Below are 21659 nucleotides of genomic sequence, written 5' to 3' on the forward strand. Positions count from 1 at the left end.
TTAAAACAGCTTTACATGGGATAATAGACAACTTTATTCTGGTCCTGCATAACTAATCTTCAAACAGGAAGAATCCTTACATATTTTCTCAACAAAGACCTGAAGAGAAAATGAGTACTGGAACATGGTGTAACAAACATGTCAAGAAATTTTGGCATAAAGTCTTACATGTCAAGAAACACTTTTGTAGTCTCACATGTGGAATTATCATTACCCAAAAGTTTTCCCTATTAGCTGTGCCAAATCTTTTTGGCAATTATAAACAAGAATTTAAATTTCCCAATGTCAAAACACCTGTTCTTTAGTCTAGCTTTGTCACAATTCTTTATTCTTCATTAGCCTATGAGTCTCAGTTTCTTCACTGTGCTGTAAGAAGTCCCGAGTCACGTGGAGAGGCCACATAAGATTTATTCCACACTCCCAGCTAAGTAACCCAACCCACAGCCAGCATCAAACACCAGACACAGCAAGATGATGTGTCCAGCCCCTCTTCATTAAGTCACCCACAAATGTTGAGTCTCCGTAGCCAAGGCCCTAGACATCATGGAACAGAGGTAAGTCTTTCCTTCTATATCCTGTCTGAATTCCTGCCCCACAGAAACCATGAGAACAAAATTATTTTAAACCACTAAGTTTTAGGGCAAAATGAAGACAACTATAGCCAGACTTATTGCATGAGTCTGTCTTTATTCATGGAAAGAACATTTAATTTCATGTTGCCAAAGTCCTGTATGTGCTCTTTTTGCTATTCTAAAAACAAAACATTTTCCTTACCTAGGAACCCAAAAGATTGGCTAGCTTTATACCCTCTAAGCAGAAGGTTGGAAACTACTTCTCCAGGGAATCTTAACTCACGAGAAAAGATCTTAAAGACTATGCAGGGAAGACATATAAAATAAAACAAAACCAGGGGCCTCCCTGGTGGCACAGGGGTTAAAGATACAGCACTATCAAGCTATTGCCAGCCACTGCAGCATGAGTTCGATCCTCAGCCAGGGAACCAACCCACATGGCACAGACTTGTCCTGTCTCACCCACTGCTCCCCTCAGCAGTACAACTGCCTGTTCTGCTCCCCACTCTGTCTCTAGTGAATCCTCTCACTCCCCCACACTTCTGGCCTATACCCCAGTTCTTGTATGCATAAATAAATCTTAAAAAAAAAAATCATTATCAACTACAACAGAAAAATAAGAAAAAAATTCATTAAATATGAACAAGGTGTTTTAAAAAAATTGAACTTATGAAAGATCTCTTCAAAATTAAATACAGTGAAAATTTAACTAAAAATAAAATTCAGAAAGTTTCCTAGCACTAATCAAAAGACCAGTTAAGACAAAAAACCAGGGGTCTCCCTGGTGGCGCAGGGGTTAAGTCACTGCGCTATCAAGCTATCCTCAGCCACTGCAACATGAGTTCGAAAGATCCCCAGCCAGGTAGCTGACCCACATGGCGCAGGAGACCTCTCCTGTCTCACCGGCTGCTCCCCTCAGCAGTGTATTTCAGTACATCTGCCTGTTCTGCTCCCCAGAACAGGTGAATCCTCTCACCCCTCACACCTCTACATTCTATTTCTTGTATGCATAAATAAATTTTTTAAAAAAGACAAAAAAACAAAGAGAAATAAATATAAAGATTCAAGGTTCATAAAGAGATCACTAAAGGGGAGAAAATTAAAAAAAGTCAAAATAATTTCTTAGAAATGAAGACACCCTCCCCTCCCCTCATCTCCAGAAAGAAAAGGCTCATCAAGAACCTAGCATGGTGGTTAAAAATAGAACTTTATCAAGCAACTGCATGGGAAAAAGGCAAAGAAACATGTAAGATTAAGAAAAAGGAAAAGTTAGGTGGGTCTCAACAACAACAATGGAACCAGAAGACACTAGAGTATTATCTTCAAAACTGTGAAAAAGACACCCTATCAATTAGAACTCTACACCTAGTTACACTCTCAAGTAAGAGGACAGAACAGTAGTTTAGAGAAAGGGAAAGTCTTAAAAATTCCATCTTCCATGAACCTTCACTGAGAAAATTACTTAAGGATATGCTTCAATAAAAAGAGGGTGAAGCCAATGACACAAGAACTGGAAAGAGAAAATCCAAGAGACTTTCTGAGGCGACAGAGAAGGAAAATCAAGAGAACAAGTCATAAACAAAATCTAAAGTGCAGTCAGTTCAGATTAGAACATTCAGAAGTTCTGGGAAAAACTTTTTCAAAAGATGATATCTAGTCAAATTAGTGCTAAGCAATCAGAAAATTTAGCAAGTGACTACAACAAATATTGTAACAAAAAAAAAAAAAAACCAAAATACTGTGAAGTAAAGAAATTACAAGGCACTTTATGGCTCAGCAATAAACGTAATTTACAGTTTCTTAAGGCAACCACGAACATGCAGCTAATCAAAATTATATCATAACCATGATGAAGATAAGTGAATGCACAATGGAGGTAGAGGGTGTGAGAAAGCCAAGTGTTCAAATCTTAAGGTAGAAAATGCCTAAAACTGAAGGAAAAAAAAAATCTTAGCAAGAAGGTAGTTTTAAAAAGTAAAAGAGATGTACTGGTGTCTCTAGAGAGCAAGTAACAAAAGGCACAACTGTTTTTTATTACTATCTCTTACCAGACTATTTGCTGAATCAAAAACCTTAACAATATATATCTCACTATGAGAAAGGAGAAAATGAATGAAAGGATACTAAAAGACTCAAAAGTGTTTTGTCAGACACCCTAAGAACATACAAAGCCCTAACACCATGTTATTAGAGAGAGAAAGATGTAGTACAGAAATGCAAAGAAATTTCATTTTTTTATATCCAAAGGGCAGGTTTATTATATAAAAAAGGGAAAAAAAAAAAAAAAAGAACGCTTGCACAGACACAAGGGGGCAGAAAGAAGTAAATTTTGGAAGGGTAAGTTTAACAAAGAGGTGGCTGCATACACAGGCTGCAAGGAAATTTTAAAAATTATTGACTACATCTGATTTCTTTCTAGGATTTCTAGGCAATGTGATATTTTAAAATGCTATGCTTTGCTAACAGATACTAAAGACTAATGAAGAGAGAAGGTTTAAAAAAAAAACCTATGAATTAATAAGAAACAAAACCACCAAATCACTGATTTTTTTTTTTTTTTAATTTCATTCCCTGCCACAGAAATGTCTAGGATTTATGCATTCAGGACTCAGTTTCAAATTGTTTACCTTAAAGGAAACAACCAAACCACTGAGTATTTTCCTTCACACTACTTTTAAGGGCAATAAACAAAGTGAAAGGCTCACTCTACTACAAGACAGCTTACCTGCAGAATTCTGTCCTGAGAAGCTGGCGTTCGTGGTGTTCTAAGAGCGATGCTATTGTTGGTGACATTGTACTCAGACAAAAGAGTACTGGAAGCAGAGTTTGTTATGCCAGATTCCTCAGCAGTTTGACGTGCAATTTCACTTGCTTGACCTACTTTTACAACTTCCTGTAGTTCTGCATCTGAAATCTGGAGGGGGAAAAACCAGTTATCATAGCAAGCAGTATTTTAGCCAGAGACCAATACACTTTGAAGTTTTTCCACAGTCCAGAAAGATGAGCAGCTGAAGCTACGTGGTAAGTACACAGGGATTCATTGTACTTTTCTATCTTATGTGGGCCTATAAATTTATATAATAAAGATTTTAAGTCTTCCTGGTATAATGCAGGGGGCAAGGGAAGGGAGAATTCCATATATGACATATGCAGTATCAAGCTGCAAGCAAAGTCTTGTACTTCCATACATATACTTTCAAACCAACATATTAATAAATCAATAACACAGTGTTTGTACAAAACTATTCATCAATTAAAATAAGAGTCCACTGAACCACGAGATCACTAAGAAAATCAAAAGACATTATCTTAATTTTACCAAAATAAATATCCTAAGGTGTACTAAGGAAAAAAATAGGCAAAATCTCAACTTAATATCACAATAAAAAAAAAATATGTCACTACCAATAATGACAGCATCTGACAGAATCCTGTGTTGATGCAGCCAATGCATTCACTTGGGGAAAGCAACTCTTTAGGTCAAAGTCCATCCCTCTGTTCCACTAAACTGTCCAATTCTACAGAACTGTACAACTCAAAAAAAGAGCTTATTTAAAACTCCCATTTCCTGACCAACTATAATTAAGTCAAAGGAACAGAGCCTGTTGATAAGCTGAGTGAAGAAATGTTTCTCTTTTCTTCACAATTCCCACCTTGAGTTTCACAATTGTAAGAAAAAGTATGACACAACGTAACATTCCCTTAAAAAAAAAGGCAGGCTAAAGTCCATAAAGTCAAATAACATCTTCATCCAAGTCAGCTGTAAGAAAGAGGCCTGGAGCCCTAAAATGCTAACAAATTGCTAAGAGATAACAATTATTTACAAAATCATCATATGATCAGCTTAAGGCCTAATATAATAATTGATAAAGAAGTTTGTGCTCATTTATCACACTGTATCACAATGACTTATTTCTATAGGATGCTCACCTATAAGATTGTGCATTTCTTAAATGAACCTAAGCCAGCACCTAGCAAAAGCCTGGTACATAGGCCCTCAAATATTTGCTGAATAAATGATAACCATATGAGTTTACACAATGAAAAAACTTTTGATCAGATTACCTGAGGCGCAGGCACAATGAAAAAACTTTTGATCAGATTACCTGAGGCGCAGGAAGTACTAATTTACTTCTCTTTTTAGTAAATTCAGAAACACCACTAGTTTGAAGAATAGCCGATGGTAAATCAGATTCTTTTTTCCTTTTCAAATGCTGCTTGTCTTTTTTTCTATCTCTTCCTTCCTTTTCACTGTCATGGATCAAGGTTGAAAAGAGAGTTTTTTAAAAGTCACATAGAGACAATAACATTAAAAGTACACAAATACTCAAAAAACATTTTAAACAAAGTAATTCTGTTCCTAAGAAAGTTACTAATGAAAAGACAAGTTAGGGGCCTTCCTGGTGGCGCAAAGGATTAAGACGGAGCACTCTGAAGCTATCGGCAGCCACTGCAGCACGAGTTCAATCCCCGGCCAGGGAGCTACACACATGGTGCAGCAGACCCTCAGCAGTGTATTTCAGTACATCTGCCTGTTCTGTTCCCTCACTCTGTCTTTGGTGAATCCTCTCGCCATCACCACCCCCCAACCTCTGGACTACATCCCAGTTCTTGAACACATAAATAAATAAATCTTTAAAAAAAAGACAAGTTAAATACATTAACTTGTTCCCTACACCATTACCTACCTTCTACATTCAAGAGAAATGCAGACTCAGACTAGCAACAGAATCATTACAAAAGCAGGATACACTTAGTAATTTTTTTTTTTTTTTTGCACATAGAACTGGAGTGTAGGCCAGAGGTGTGGGGAGGGAGGAATGATGGGGGGGTGGAAGAGGATTCACCACAAAGTGGAGAGCAGAACAGGCAGATTTACTGAAACACACTGCTGAGGGGAGCAGCAGGCAAGACAGGAGAGATCAGCTGTGCCAAGTGTGTGTTAACTGCCTGGCTGGGGATTGAACTCAGGCTACAGCAGTGCTAGTGCGAAGACTTAACCCCTACGCCTCCAGGGAAGCCTAAGTACTAAATATAAACTATGCCGCTATAAAGACTGATAAGCAAAATGAAACATAACATCAAAAGCAAAACATAAAATTACTCTGGTATCATGAACATTCATATAAAAATACAGGTACACAGAGAACAATGATATGAAGACAAGCATATAGAAAGGTAAACAATCATACAAAAGGGAGAGTATTAAAATAACGTCAATTTTTTAGTTTCCCTTTAAAAATGTTTATCAACTATTTAACTACACAAATTTTTCCAAAAGGATATTTAAGTTCCAATAAATGAAGCCAAAAAGTTGTTAGAAAGCCAAAAGCCAGGCCCAAGGCCCTCTTCCACAGTTCCAGGAAGCATCTTGCCCTTCTGCATATCATGCTTTCTCCAGTCTTTTCCCTCATCCGCTTCTTTAAAATGATTTTTCCTCTTCAATATTTTACTATAGCACCTACCTAGAGGAAGGTCCTAATTTGAGAAATAAATACACTGGAGAACCATCCAAGAAAATCCTATTTTACAGAGGTTGACATCTGTTGCCAAGTAACAATTCACATCAACAGAAATAGAAAGTCAGTCGGGGAGCAGAAAACTAAAAATCTTTGACAATCAAAAAACCTCCTCCCCAAAATATTTAGATATAAGATTTAAATTAAATCTAAAACTCTCCGGAAATAGGCCAAATCCACACCCTATGACATACATTTTGTTTTCTTTTAAAGATTTATTTATTTATGCATACAAGAACTGAGGTACAGGCCAGAGATGTGGGGGGGATTTACCAGAGACAGAGTGGGGAACAGGTGGACTGACTGAAATAAACTGCTGAGAGGAGCAGTACGCATGACAGGAGAGGTCTGCTGCACCACGTGGGTCACCTCCCTGGATGGGGATCAAACTCATGCTGCAGTGGCTGCAGAAAGCTTCATAGCGCTGTGATTTAGCCCCTAGCGCCACCAGTGAGGCCCCCTATGACATACATTTTATAAATAGCTAATTATCTCCATCCAAGTGAAAAGATTTTAAAATACACTGGTAACTTCTTTAAATTTTATATTAGGAAAAACAAGATAAAATTTTTGCTAGGAAAAAAAAAAGCAGCAGATCAGATTTTGACAAGTTCGGCAATTAGTAAAAATGTAAATCTGTTCACAAGTACATATAAATTTTAAGATTGTGACTCAATAAGACTAACAGCCAAGCACTAGTAATTCAAGAGATGGAAACCAATCTGTGCCAAATCATGACAGCCAGGGTTACTGGTTTTCTCAGAAAGGTTAAGAACCCATTAATTAAATAAAAGCATATGTAGGCCCACAGTGTGCTAAGTAATTTTTAAAAAAAAAAACCTGGCTCTGACAAAGATAGTATCTGATCCTCTATAAAATTCCCATTATGTTTTCCCAATTTCAAAATCAGAAGGGCAACTTACGATCTTAGCTCCCCATCCAGGTCCTGCTGTCTTAATTTTCTGAAATCTGCATCAAGAGCCTGGTAATTTTCCTCAGATGTATCATAGAAACCAAGAGCAGGCTTTTTTTCAAACGGGATTTCAGCATTATAATCAACACCTCTCTTCTTTTTTCTTTTTTTCTGAATTTCTATGCCAGCTGCTCGAAGTTCTCTTCTCTTTTGGAGGGCCGCAAGACGTCTGAAGAAAAACAACACAAGATCACCTTGAAAAACATGTAACGTGGGAAACAGACGGATTAACCGAGCATTAAGAAACCTGGTTATTACTTGAGGAAGAAACATTTATTTAAATTCTCACCTCATATCATTCACCAAAATAAAATCCAGTTTTGATTTAAAGCTATAGGTACAAATATATGAGTGCACATATACAATAAAGCGAAGAAAAAAACCAGCAGGAAATATAAGTAACATGTTCTCTCTGTATAGGAATGTACTTATAAAATGCAAGTTAAATAAAGGGCATGAAAAAAAGATTAATGGCTTTGAAATTTAAATTTTATATCTATAGCACTATTCTTAAAAATTCATTTAACAAAATTAAAAGGCAAAATATTCACAAGTTAATACTAGGGAACCTTACAAGTTTTGTATTTTTTTAATGCACCCTAAGGAGGAAAAAAGAGCAAAAGAAAACAGTTCCCAGAGGAAAAAAATACAAACAACTAAACAACAAAAGTTTTACTTAATTGATAAAGAATTATTAATTCAACAATATTTCTGCATATCTAGTTAATAATGCTCAATTAATGGCAAGTGTACATAAAATGGACAGTTTTCTACAATGGTATGGTAATGCAAAAGTAAACTGATACAGCTTTCCCAAAAGAGAATTTGGAAATATACATTAAAACACCAGTTTTTCACATTTTTAACCCAACAATTTCACTCCTCAACCTTAAGCACAGAAAATAAATAGGCACATGAAAAGACTTAGTTACAAAACTATTCACTAAACACTGGGATTACTGAATAACTAGACACAATCTAAACATCACATTAAATGAAATTAAATGAATCTATAACATTAAGATAGGCTACTACATAAGTATCTATATAACCTTTGAAAAGCCTGTGACTCTACTCTGATGCGGAAGATGCCCAAGACATATTGCTGTGTATAAAATGTGACAAATTTTATATATTGTAGAACATGTAAAAATTATATGCACATTTGTCTGTAACTTTATTGATAGTTTCATATTAACTATGACAATTCCTGGAGATTAGAATTTCATTTGATTTTAACTTTTCTTTATAGTTTCTCATAATGCTATCATCTTAATGATTTAATAAGAAGTATTCACAATATTAAAGGGGGGGAATCAAGCTACAACATCCAGTATAAGAGGTTCTGCAAACCCAGAACTGGTGAAAATCAGTAAACTAGAAGTTTCTGGAAAGTATCCTAGGGGGATATAGCCAATGAAAAAACATTCAGGAAAGTCTACTAAAATATGCTAAGAAAACAAAAAGGTCTACAGAATTTGAATCAAGACCCACTCAGTCTCCACTTGGCCCCTCCCAGGTCATGGACACACAAACTTCATTCCACACTGGTGCAGTCAAGAACACAGGGCTCTCGGGCCTCCCCGGTGGTGCAGTGGTAGAGCGCTGGGTTGCGAAGCTGCCCGCAGCCTCTGCAGCACCGGTTTGATCCCCAGCCGCTGAGGGAGGGTCCCACATGGCGCACAGACCTCTCCTGCCACCCGCTGCTCCCCTCAGCAGTGTATTCTGTCTGTCTGCCTGTTCTGTTCTCCGCTCTGGCTCTGGTGAATTCTCTCACCCTCCTGCGCTTCTGACTGTACCCAGCGCTTGTATAAATAAATAAATAAATCTTTTTAAAAAAAAGAATACAGGGCTCTCTCGTCACTACTCTGAGTAGAGGGCTTTCATTCCAGGAGGAGTAGGTCACCAGAATTTCTCATCCTGCCTCTAGATACTCATTGCAGCAGCTAAGTTCCATGAAGAGTGGCTGAGAAGTAGGGGCTTCCCTTCTTCTGTCCAGACTAAGGTTGTACCTTAAGTACAGTGCTGCTAAGAAGACGGGACAGCCCTTACCCCAGCTTATGGGATAAGGATTCCATGCTGGGAAAGAAAAGCCAAAGACTCCTGTGTTGTTGCCCACAACCCCCATTAGGTATTTAACTCCAAAAGTGGGGATATCACTTAGACACAAACATGTCAAAACCCAGAAGTAAAACAGAGAACTCCAAATCTTTCCCCAAAGACACTGACTTCATTTGCAAGAGATGAAGTTCAAGACTAAGGGCACTCTCAAAAACTGTGAAGTTGTGGGCAAATGCAATTGGGAAGGAACTGATACTCTTTAGAAATATAAACTGTGAACCCACAAATGCGCTAGAGAGAAACAAGTAGGACAAGCCCCCTTGAGGTCAGAAAAATATCTATCAAACACTGACCTCAGTTGACTGGATCAGTTTGTGGAGCAATGCTGAAAGACATTGCTGAAAATAATTCAGCAACCAGCCATCAATTAGTAGAGTTCAACAGCTGGATGTAACCAAAGAAAGAGATGTAAAAAACTCCTGTTAAAATCCCGTCATCCCAGGATGACTGACTGTGGACATGCCAGGACTGCACTCCCATGAGGAACACCACCAGAGGTGGTTTTACATGCAGTAAGAGAGGGGACAGAAATTACTACATAACCCAGCTAGTCACTAAACAAATAAGCAAGAAAAGAACATTAAGAAGGACGTGAAGGGAACATTAGTACCCACAACTGCTGCAATAAATTATCCAAAGCATTCAGTTCCCAACAAAAAATGAGACATGCAAAGTAACAGAAAAGCATGACCCATAAACCAGAAAAAAGGCAAGCAACACCATCCATGAGAGTGAACCAAATGTCAAATTTGACAGGCCAAAAAGAAGTCAGAATAAGTATGTTCAAAGAAAAGGAAACCGGGCCTCCCAGGTGGCGCAGCGGTTGAGCACTGGGTTGCGAAGCTGCCCGCAGCCTCTGCAGCGCCGGTTCGATCCCCAGCTGCTCCCCGGCCACCAGAGGAGGGTCCCACATGGCGCGCAGACCTCTCCTGCCGCCCGCTGCTCCCCTCAGCAGTGTACTTCGGTCCTTCTGCCTGCTCTGCTCCCCGCTCTGGCTCTGGTGAATTCTCTCGCCCTCCCGTGCTTCTGACTGTACCCAGTGCTTGTATGTATAAATCAATCAATCAATCAATCAATAAAAAAAAAACAAATCTTAAAAAAGAAAAGGAAACCATGATTAAAGAACAAAAGGCATGAACACAATGCTGCCTCTGACACAATGCTGCATCAGACATCAATGAAGAGATAGAAATGATTTAAAAGAACCAAACGGGGAAATTCTGCAGTTGATAATTATAGAGCCAAAATGAAAAAGAGAAACTCAACAGTAGAAGAAAATGAGTGAAATGAGTGAACTTGAGGACAGATTAATAAAGACTATGCAATCCCAAAAACAGGAATATAAGAGGCACGAATAGAGCCTCACGGCAATGCGGGACACCATTAACTGTGCTAAAATATATACTATCGGAAAACTAAAAGGAGAGAAAAAGGAAAATAAGCTATGTGAGGAAATAGCAGAGAATGTCCCAAATTTACTAAAAGTCATTACCTACACTTCCAGGAAGTGCAACAAATTCCAACAAAGAGAATCAGAAAGAATAATCACAAGAAATACATAAAAATGCTGAAAGCCAAAAATAAGGATACAATCTCGCAGGTAGCAAGAGAAAATTGATTCATCACTCACAAGGGAACCCTAACTAGAGTAACAGCTGATTTTTTAGCAAATCAGCATTACAGAAGGATTCAATTTTATATAAATGTTACTGCATAAGCACACACACAAATATACATCTATACTTGAAAGAAAAGAAACATTTCAAAAAATAAAATAATTTCCTTCTTTTAAAAAGGCAATAAAGACCTCAAATGACATTAAAAATCTTTTCAATAAAATGCTTACTGAAGATAACTAATCCACATAGCATCATATCAACAATGCACCCGAAAGAAGAGTGAAGAAAAAGTGTATTACCTATATAATCAATAGAAAGCTTTAAGTTATAAAACAGATCTATAATTTAGCATTAGACAGACCCAATCTGCACTCTGCATAGGGACCAAAATAGTTACTTAAAAGGTATGTGTAACCACATAAGTGATAAAGCTGTGTAGATTCTACAGTGCAATTTATAAGAAAGTATAAGGTACTCTAATTTAAATCTACAAAAATTTACTTGAAGCAACAGTAGATATGCTTGAGAGATTTTTTTGTTCATGCACTTGCCACATCCCTGGCCCAACCCACATGGTTAAAAATGTTCGAGACATTTCGTTCCCAAACAACCATCGACATAAATGGAAAATTACACTTTTTTCAAAACTATACACATTACTTCACGTTAAATAGTGTAAAGAATAAAAAGGTGGCTGACACTTTTAGTCTCTCCTCTTGGTTTCTATGTACTGCCCCAGGCCAGTCATACTCCCAACCTAATTATTCTGACTAGTTAAGAATGGCTAACTAGCCAATGACTGGCTAAATGGCTGCCTATGCCAAACATGAAAGAATCCCCCATCCCAAGATATGGGGCTTCAAAGTCATTACTGAGAAAACCATGAACACAATGCTAGTCATCAAAAGGTCAGAATGTACTTCCCAGCTTGAGGACTACAAAAGGCATCTGCGTAGGCTAGACCTTATTCCGATGCCTAAATTCCAAAAACTAATTAGCTGCACAGTCCAAGTTTTCCCTTCATCTTCTTCATGTGGTTTCTGGGTCATCAGACATGTCAATCATGGTTCAAACTCAAAAGAAAAAGAGGCAAGTGGAAAAATCTGCAATAGAGGGCAATACTTAATTCACTCACTCACTTTTTAAATGAACATTTCTGTGAGAGCCTAAAATTTGGTTTAAGGCTCATTGATCTCATCCTGTAAGTTCAACCAAGTTTCCCATTTCACACCTACTGCTTACCCAACACTAATCAAGGCAACTGACTAACCGGCAGTCATGCAGAAGTCATGTAGCCTTGTGTATGCGCTAACCATCTGATCAGCAGATGGCTACAAGTCAAGTCCTCCTATGCTAACAGAACAAATGCAAGACACTGAGTCAACTATCTGGACATTACTTCTGTCATGTCTCACAAAAAAATTTGTAATGTATTTTTTCTGAAACTATTCTGAAATTGTGGAGAGGGGAGACATTTTCCAAAGTAATAAAAAAAAGAGACTTACAGAATATTATCAAAATTAGAATTGGACAATTCTAATTATTACTCACACCCAACAGGGCTGATAAACCATGTAGTTTTTAGTGGGTCTAGCGATGCACCGACTAATTGTTCAACTACAGATGGAACCAACCATACCTTGCTTCTTCTAATTGTTTCTCTCTTGCTTTCCTCTTGGCCTTTTTTCCCTGAGTATTAGCCAGGCGAGCTCTAGCTTCAGAAAGCATCTCAAGTTCATCTGCAAAAATTAAGAGAAGAAAAACTAAGTCCTTTTCCAACAGCAACAAGGTATGTGAGAAACATATCCTAGTGCTTCAGGAAGACGGGAGTCCAAAATTCTGACCTGCTGGCTCTCACCTCTGAATGGGAATGAGAATACAGAATCTTCAAGGGCTTACTGATAGTCTCTAGAGACTCTGTCCAGTAGCATTCCACTGCTTAATTTATTAGATGAATTGATAAACCTCAAGATAAAGGGACACTGTCTAAAAGAGCAAATATTCTATAATAGAAAACTGGACACATCCAAGAGACTTATACTAACAATTACAGATAGAACAAGGAATCTAAAAATCCAAAGAGTTCAGAAAGGAACCAAAAAAGTTAAAAAGAGGCCTGAGGAGTTAACAATGACCAAAGAAATAAATTCCTTGCAAGCATATACTTACCTTCATCCATATCAATTGGATCAGGCCGTGCTGGTTTTGTTTCTGGATTTGGATCTATTTCTCCAGGTTTAAGTTTTCTTGGATCATCTGTTGTTTCCTCTTCATTGTCTCTCTGGGCAGCTTTATCCCTAAAAAAGAACTCAGAGGAATCAGTCACATTATTACACCATTAAGTCTTAGAAACATGAGGTTTCCCAACTCCAGCACTCTTTATTTCTAAAAACCCAACGATGCGCACTAACAAAAAGCAATTCTACTATTGCTTTACCTAAAAGAGATTGTATTAAAATTCTAATTTCACTAAGTGTTTTCATTCACTATGAAATAGGATTCAGGCAGTTCCTTAATCAGGAATGCAATGCTGCTATACAAATAATCTATTAGCGAAAAAACAAGATGTCCCAGTAGTGTGATTATGGGTGATTTTTCTTTGCTTTCACTATTTTTGCCCAGATTTTCTACGATTAATATGTATGATTTGGGGCCTCCCCTGGTGGCGCAGTGGTTGAGCGCTGGGCTGCGAGGCTGGGGTTCATTCCCCAGTCGCCAGCGAAGGTCCCACCCAAAAAAAAAAAAAAAAAAAGTATGACTTGTATACATTATTGTATACATATATACACTGTATATATTGGCCTTTTAAAAGCAAACAATGCCCAATTTTGATCAACAACATTTAAATGTGAATTATGATTCAGTCAGTTTTAGCTCCGTTGAATTTAATAAGATCTCTAACTTAATGCTTAAACTGCTAAAAGTTTACTCAGTGTCATTCAGAAGATATACACATTTTTATAATGCTTTTTTATATTCACTTACAAGAGAAATTCATAGTGCTCCAAGCACTGCGCAGCTGTTCTTCCAATGATTGGAGCAATGGTTCTCCACTGTGTTGGCATCAATTTGGCCAAATGCAAGAGTTTTTCCTCCTCTTCTCTGGACCATTCTGTCTTCTTAATGCTTGGATCCAGCCATTCATACCTATTAAAAAAAATACCATTTTATATATTAATCAGCTGCCGAACATGAATATCCTATTTAAACATTAGATACACCGAGCTCTAATAACTTAAAAAAAAAAGCAAGCTGACTTTCAACTTTCAATTATAAGCACAATAGTCACCTTGGTTAAATGTAACCCATTCAATATTTCTTACTGTCACCAAATTTGACTGTATTTTAATTATGCAAGGTTACCAATGCTTAAAAAAAAAAGTAATCTGGCTGAAATGTACGCCTTCCTTCTCAACTACTACTTCCATTTACTTTATACTATTAGAGATTTTGCAATTTCTTTGGAAATAAGACAATACAACCACGTTTTTATAGTGTTTCTAGTTTTCATAGCACTTTCTCATACTTTGATTTGATTCTCACAACTACATGGCTTGCTTCTTCAAGCATTTGACTTTAACTAACTAAATGCTTTTCAATATCATCTTTTTTCGTCTGGTATGTTTTTAAGTAAAACTACTGTTACCGTGTCTTCCTTAATTCCCTACCTAACCCACCTTTTCTATTCAGTCTACTTAGCTGGATGAGAAGCTGGCAAACAAAATCCAAGCCCTACCACACATGGGGGCAGGAACCCCATGCTTCTCAACACCAAGAGAAGCAGAAATCAGAACCAACTCTTTAGGTTGAAGACCAGCTTCCTCTTCAAGATTCTTTCCCCTACTCAGGTGCCTAGAAAATTAGATCACTCTTGTACAAGTCAAAATAATGTTCCTAGTGCCACATGGATCAAGATTGTTGCCAGATCAATCATGGCAAGAACAAGTAAAGAGCTTAATGTATCCACTATCCTGTGATTTAAAGAGACATCACAGGTGTAGTATTGGCTTATGATATACTCTGAGGTAGTAGATATACAGTATTTCAACTGTATTGTGAAGAAACTCAAATGCTGTATACTAGTGTATAAAACTAACCATTATTTATCAATTATTTCTTTAAGAAACTTACCTTCTACAACAGCCAACTTAGAAACTTTTGGAACACAATCCATTTGTAAGCAGGGGCCCCATCTGTACCTAAAGTAGATTTATTTCGTGCTTCACAAAGCACTCTCAAACATATTAACTCATTTAAGCCTCAAATCTCCATCAGTTAGGACCAAGTATTATCTCTAATTAGTAGAAAACAGGAGCAGATGAAGAGCATAGACAAATGGCTTGCCTAAGACCACACAGGAAACATATGACAGCTAAGTGCAAAATCTAAATTCCTATTTATAACTGTTACAGCACAATGCCTGCTTTCTTTGGTGAGGGTCAAAAAAATAACAATTTTCCTCATAATTAAGGTCATTTTCTGGTTTCCACTCATTAACTAGTACATACCATCTGGCTTTGCACTGCTTTGCTGATTTTCTGTGTAGAAGTGAGGCAATCCTAGACCATTGGTTTTTCCCATATTTCATAACCGCTGCTTTCAGAATTTCATCCTAAAAAATTGTCAAAGAAAAAGAGTATATTCAATCATAAAACTCCAAGTGAGAAAACACAGAATTTACAGTACCTCTGATAGGGCTACTAGAAGAGAGACATACACACACACATTTTTTTTAAAGTACAAAAATTATTAAACAGTAAGCCAGAACTAGCAAAATGTAAGAAACTAAGAAAAACATCCATTAAAAGAACATACTGCCCACCCTAACACACACACACACACCCCCCAATAAGTTGGGAGTGAGTACAGCCCGATCTGAGAAATTCTACTTGATAGAAATTAGCAAAAATATTCTCCAATTTGTGGCTACCCCTCTCTTCAAATGAATACAGTTCAGCCATTCATTCATTCAAAAAACATATCCTGAACATATACTTCTCTCTCAGGTGTTGGTACTTAGAAAATTCAACAGGACACACCCAACCCTTAAGAAGCAAGTCAAGACTCTGGTGAATCCATTCTGCAGCCCAGGTTTCCTGGCTCCAATTTCCAAACGACATTTTCCTCTTCATGCCCACAACCCCCCCACTCTGAATCAAAAATCCACACCTCAAGTCTAAGCTAACATTTAAGTATTTCTCTCCCCCCCTCACCAGCCAGCTCTCCCTCCAACTTCCCTCCAATCTCTAGATACTATTTCACCAGGACATCCATCTGGTCATGGAATTCTCTGATTCCATGGAAGCCCAGCAAACTATGCCACGGACACCAAAGATAACAGAGAAAGAGATAATGCACTTGAGGTATTTTACTTTTAGGTCTTTTCCACATTGGACTTGAGCTATATGCTTCATACAAGAGTCATGGGCCACTCCACCCTACCCTATTTCCTCCTCTATTCCCCCAATAGAGAGAAAAAAAGACTTTGGCTTTGGCCATTACATTACATGGCAATCCTGCTGTTTATTGATTTGTATATCTGTCTCTCCCCTAGAAGTATATGTGCTCCAATTTAAACAGCCTGGTTCCCTCCATACAAGCTGTGAGACAAAGTTGTCACTGATTTTATCTGTAACTTCCCTGCAGTACAGCTATACTTAATCACATCTTCAATTAAGTATACAGCAGTTGTCCACCCCATCACAGTCGCCTGGCATTTAGCAAGCAACCTACTTCACGGTTCAAAGAAGACAAAGATCTGGAAGGCTTACAGAACTATCTTCTGGAGTAAATATTTAGCAACTAGCATTTACTGAAAGCCCAGTATGTGCCAGGCTCCATTCTAAGTGTTACAAATGTGTTACCTCACTTAATTCTCTAGAGAGGTAGACATCATTGTCATCCCCATTAGAAAAGTGCGAAAATTAAGGCTCTGAAAGTTTATGAAGCTTACCCAGAATCACAAGCTTGCAAAAGGACAAGGCACACCATAAGCAATGGTGGAACGAAGTGCCATGGAACAAATGAGGATGCAACTAATTTTTACAGGGCGAATGGGCAAAAATCCCAAGAAGAGTTTCTGAATTGAGTTTTGAACGCTGGTCAGAAGGCCAAGCAGGAGGCTATTCTAAGAAGGTACACAATGGAAAAAGACACAGAGCATGAAGAGACAGGTGCCCCCAAAAACTGTCAGTACACTCTGAACACAAACAGCACTAAAATTTCTTTTACTCTCTCTTCTGCCCTGGCATTATCCATTACACTTCTGGAAGCAAAAAGAATACTGTAAGCAGTTTGTCCTATCTGGCTTCTCTCCAGGCTGGGGCGAAAAGACAGGAAGATAAGAGACAGGCCTTGGAATCCATCGGGAGGACAGACAAGTTACACCTTGACAAGAGATAACCAGCAGGATGCAGGCATAAGGGAGGGGCCTCTTCGAACCTGGCAGTCAAACTGCTTCCCCTCTGCAAACAAGTCAATAAATAAACAAAGTTGTGGCCCCGGCACTTCTTTATTTTTGAGTCTCAGAGACAGGCAAGGTTCCCGGGCTGAGGACCGAGGGGGCCTCGCTGAAGTCCCATCTCCCCCGCCACACTGAGAGTTCCACCAGGGTTGTACGGGGGCTAGGGGCGCATTCAGAATCCTCATTTCAACAAATGTTCACTGCGGGCTTAACAAGTGTCTGGCAGGTACTCTAGTGGTTAAATCACGGCCCCGGCCCTTGAGGTCTCCCATAACCCCGGCCCGGCACACAGCAGGAGGGCCGAGAGTCCGCTCCGCACGGCCCGCAACGCAGACCCCGAGGGGCATCCCCTGGCCTGGCCGCCCTCCGCGCGCGTGCGCAAAAGCCACCAGAGGGGGCGAAGGGCAGCGGACGGCGGGAAAAGGGGACTTACCTCGGTATTCCTCCACACGCCCCCCTTGATCATAATTCGAGGCATCCTGGCGGCAAGGTGTCTCGGCAAGTGGCCGAGAGGAGGTTCAGAGAAGTAGTAACGGCGCCGCGGCCACGGGACCGAAAGCCGACACTTCCTCCAAGCGCGACCTTCTGCTTTGAAGAAATCTGCGCAGGCGCAAGGTGGAGGGGGGCGGAGAGCGTAGTTACAGGTCTCGCGAGAACTCGGACCGCTGAAAGGAAGTAAGTGTCTTGATAAAGGTCTGCTTAGGAACACTGACAGAAAACCATCAAACCTCTCCGGCCTAAGCGACCGACGCCTCGCGCAGGTCCAGATAGGTTGGGGAAACCACGGCTCTCGCGAGATATTGACCGTAACTTCTTTGGCTGGGAACGCAGTGGTGGGATTGCTCGTGACGTCACCCAGTGGGAGAGAGTGGGAACGTCATGCTTGTAGAGTTTCGGTCCAAGAAGAGCTTTGTTGAATTACTCGTTTCTCTCTTATTAGGCATTTAATAATGATATATTTACAGAATGATCAGGGAAAAGTTATGACTTATTTACCAGTGCCCTATCCTGTAAAATAGAGATAACAATGGTACCAAACTCATAGGACTGTCCTAAGGACTAAAATGAGAGCATAAACCTGGTACAGTATTTGCTACAGCAGAACTGCTCAAAAAAGTGGCAGATATTATTACAAGAAGTGCAACTGGGAATCAACGGTTGTCCCAGAAACCCCCAGAAATGTCCGTTTTTCATTTGTAGCTATTCAGACTAAATCAACAATAGTTACCCTTGAAAGGCACTGTTACTAAACCGGTTGAGATCTTAGCTCTCTCAATAATCAACTTGCCCAATTTCAATATCCTTATCTGAAAAGTAGCGCTAACAATACCTACCTCACAAACTTTGAGGGCAAGTTAATTGAAACATAACTAAAACAAAGAGGAAGGAATTGTCAGGCTGTCTGCCACTCCACCTCTCAATTACTCATTTTTTTTCCTTTATCATTTAGATGGTCTCTTTGTGCCAGACCTGGAAGATATGAAATATTTAGTTAGTGGACTGGAAAACACTGAGAATGTAATGCCTTTCTCTTTGTATTCCTTCATTTCTCCTTTTGCTTCTTCTGGAAGAGTTACATAATTTTCTGATTAGATTTTTATTAATTACTTTTGCCCTGAAATGGGACATTGTATCAATAAAATCACTGTTTTCTGTTGAGGGGAGGCAGTGTAGGATTATGAAGGACACACATATGTGGCTGTATATCAAGTCAACTCCTACCTCTGCTGTCAACTGATGTGTGACCTTGACAACCATTTCTGCCTATGAACCTGTCTTTGCAATGTTCCTTTGTAAGACGTATGACCCTGCCCTCAACATCTACTACCTTGTGAGTACAGTCTCACTCACACACACACAGAGACCATTTCATTGATTGGATCAAAACTGAGCCCATTAAGCCTCTTTCGTAGGAATTTTGACACTGGAAGCTAGAAAAAAACAGTATCTCTGCTGGCCACTGAATCTCTAATGTTTGACCACCAGGAGTTGCCTATCATCATATTTTGTACTATGTACACTAAGAAAGTGGGTTCCAAATGCTTTGAGAGAAATAGAAAGGAGCATATGGAGAAATCGGTGGGTCTGACTAAGCCACAACTCCTTTCAGACCACCAGTCTCCATCTCTTCCCTCTCTGCACCTTAGTCCCAGCTGCATCCCTGTTCTTGCATTCTGATAATTACTTCCCCTTTTAATTTTACCAGTTGTGTTGCTATTATTTATAAACAAGAGTCCTAACAAATCCAGAAATTGGACCATTCCTCCCTTAAGAGTCCTTTCAAATCTTACATTCCAAGAGCCCATAATGACAACTTCTCCCTCCCACGCAGGACTACCCTACCCCATATGTCATCTACCTGTCAACTAGAAAAAAGTGTCTCTTTTTTTAAGATACTCTACCACCACCTGCTGGGAACTGCCACAAAATACTCATGTTTTGAGAACAGGACACTCTTATAAAAGAAAGTTAGATCTACCATATCTATGTCTGTGATGTAAATTGCACCTCTTCTCCCCTGTACAACCTGCCTATAGCGATAGACACCCTGAAAATGCAGACTGAATGTCCCAGTTCAGATTTCAAAAAATGCAACATCATCCCAGTTCTGGGATGTCTAAAACCAGAGTGTCATAGCCGCGAACACCAGAGGTTGTCCTCCAGCGTGGCCTGGATTGACCATTCACCTCTACCATATCATGCTGGCCTTCCCAGCCTAACCTCAGGACCCCATGAGAGACAATCTCCACCCCCGGGTCTGCCAAGTGTCTCTGGCAGGGCAGCAATAAGGAGCCAGCAATGCCAGTAATACCCCAATGCCAGTAATTCATAATATTTTTAATACCCATGGCTAATCATCTAAATTGACTTGATTTTCACCTACTGGTTTGTAGGGTTTTTTTAAAGATTTATTTATTTATGCATACAAGAACTGGGGTGTGAGCCAGAGGTGGTAGGGGGAAGGTGAGAGGATTCACCAGAAAGAGGGGAGCAGAACAGGCAGATCTACTGAAATACACTGCTGTGGGGAGCAGCATGCAAGACAGGAGAGGTCTGCTGTGCCATGTGGGTTAGCTCCCTGGCCAGCCAGGGATCAAACTCGTGCTGCAGTGGCTAGCTATAGCTTGATTGCGCTGTGTCTTTTACCCCTGCACCACCCCTGGGAACTGCCACAAAATACTCATGTTTTGAGAACTCATGTTTTGGGAGGCCCTGGCTTGTAATTTTTTCTCAGGAGTTCCCCTTTATGGGTATTGTTTCTTGGGAGTTGCCTATGCCCTGAGGTGAGGAAATGCTCCCAAAGAGGACTCAAAATTACCAATCTGGTCACTTCTATCTAGACCCTGTATCTGTATGGCACAGGCTTGCTTGGGATTTACATTTCTCTCAGGAGGCTTTTTTTTTTTCATATGCATAGACTAGAACCCAGATCCATATGCCCAACTACCTCCTGGACAAGTCCACCAATATATGCCACAGGTTCCTCAAACTCAACTTCCCAAAATTGAATTCCCCCAAGAAAACCTCTATTTCTCCAGCCTTCCTTATTTCCATGAATAGTACATGTCTGCCATGTGAAAAGTGTACTTCACGAAGGGACATATGGACTGAAATCACTTTGCACACTGCTCACCGAGCCATGATCTTTGTTATAATGTGCCCTGAGAAGGTGTCTTCTCTAGATAGTATTCAATCAATATTAAATTCTCTGAATTTGTAATATGTATTATATCCTTGACTTTAGGAGATACATACTAAAGTATGTAGGCCTGTAGGAATAAATCATTATGGTGTCTGCCACTAGCTCTAAATAGTTCAGCAAAATAATAAGAGTAGTAATAGGAGAAAGCATGCACAAATTTGGACAAATGTTAACAAATATATAATCTAGATGAAAAAAAGAGAATCTAGGTGAAGAATATATTTATTGATTATACAGTTCTCACAATTTCTCCCTAAGTTTTTTAAGTTTTCTTTTTTAAAAAAAAATTTATTTATGCATACAAGAACTGGGGAACAGGCCAGAGGTGTTGAGGGTGAGAGGACTCACCAGAGACAGAGTGGGGAACAGAACAGGCAGACTGACTGAAATACACTGCTGAGGGGAACAGCCAGTGAGCCAGGAGAGATCTGCTGTGGCCATGTTGGTAGCTCCCTGGCTGGGGATCGAACTTGTGCTACGGTGGCTGTGGATAGCTTCATAGGTTGCATCTTAACCCCATGCGCCACCAGGGAGGCCCAAGTTTTAAAGTTTTCAAAATATGAAGTCAAAACTGTAAAACTACAGTGATTCCTTATCAGAGTCAAATATTTTATTTGGAACCATCATACTGAGAGAATCAATTGATTGGAAGACGCTTTGCAAAGTACAGTCATGCATGCTTTGTGGGC

General features: G+C 39.3%; 1 protein-coding gene across 1 annotated transcript in view; it reads right to left on the bottom strand.

Moving 5' to 3' along the window:
* CDC5L (cell division cycle 5 like) overlaps positions 1 to 17745 on the bottom strand; it is a gene marked incomplete at both ends in the record, with an annotated part of 37528 nt that extends 19783 nt beyond the window's left edge. Inside the window, 8 exons of the mRNA XM_084228936.1 lie at positions 3298 to 3486; positions 4679 to 4823; positions 7015 to 7233; positions 12444 to 12543; positions 12974 to 13101; positions 13790 to 13951; positions 15313 to 15416; positions 17701 to 17745. Coding sequence (XP_084085062.1) covers positions 3298 to 3486; positions 4679 to 4823; positions 7015 to 7233; positions 12444 to 12543; positions 12974 to 13101; positions 13790 to 13951; positions 15313 to 15416; positions 17701 to 17745 — 1092 coding nt within the window. The remainder of the gene's footprint in view (positions 1 to 3297; positions 3487 to 4678; positions 4824 to 7014; positions 7234 to 12443; positions 12544 to 12973; positions 13102 to 13789; positions 13952 to 15312; positions 15417 to 17700) is intronic.
* Positions 17746 to 21659: the final 3914 nt, after the last annotated feature.

The sequence above is a fragment of the Talpa europaea genome (genome assembly GCF_964194135.1).
Source record: "Talpa europaea genome assembly, chromosome: 2".
Lineage (NCBI taxonomy): Eukaryota > Metazoa > Chordata > Mammalia > Eulipotyphla > Talpidae > Talpa > Talpa europaea.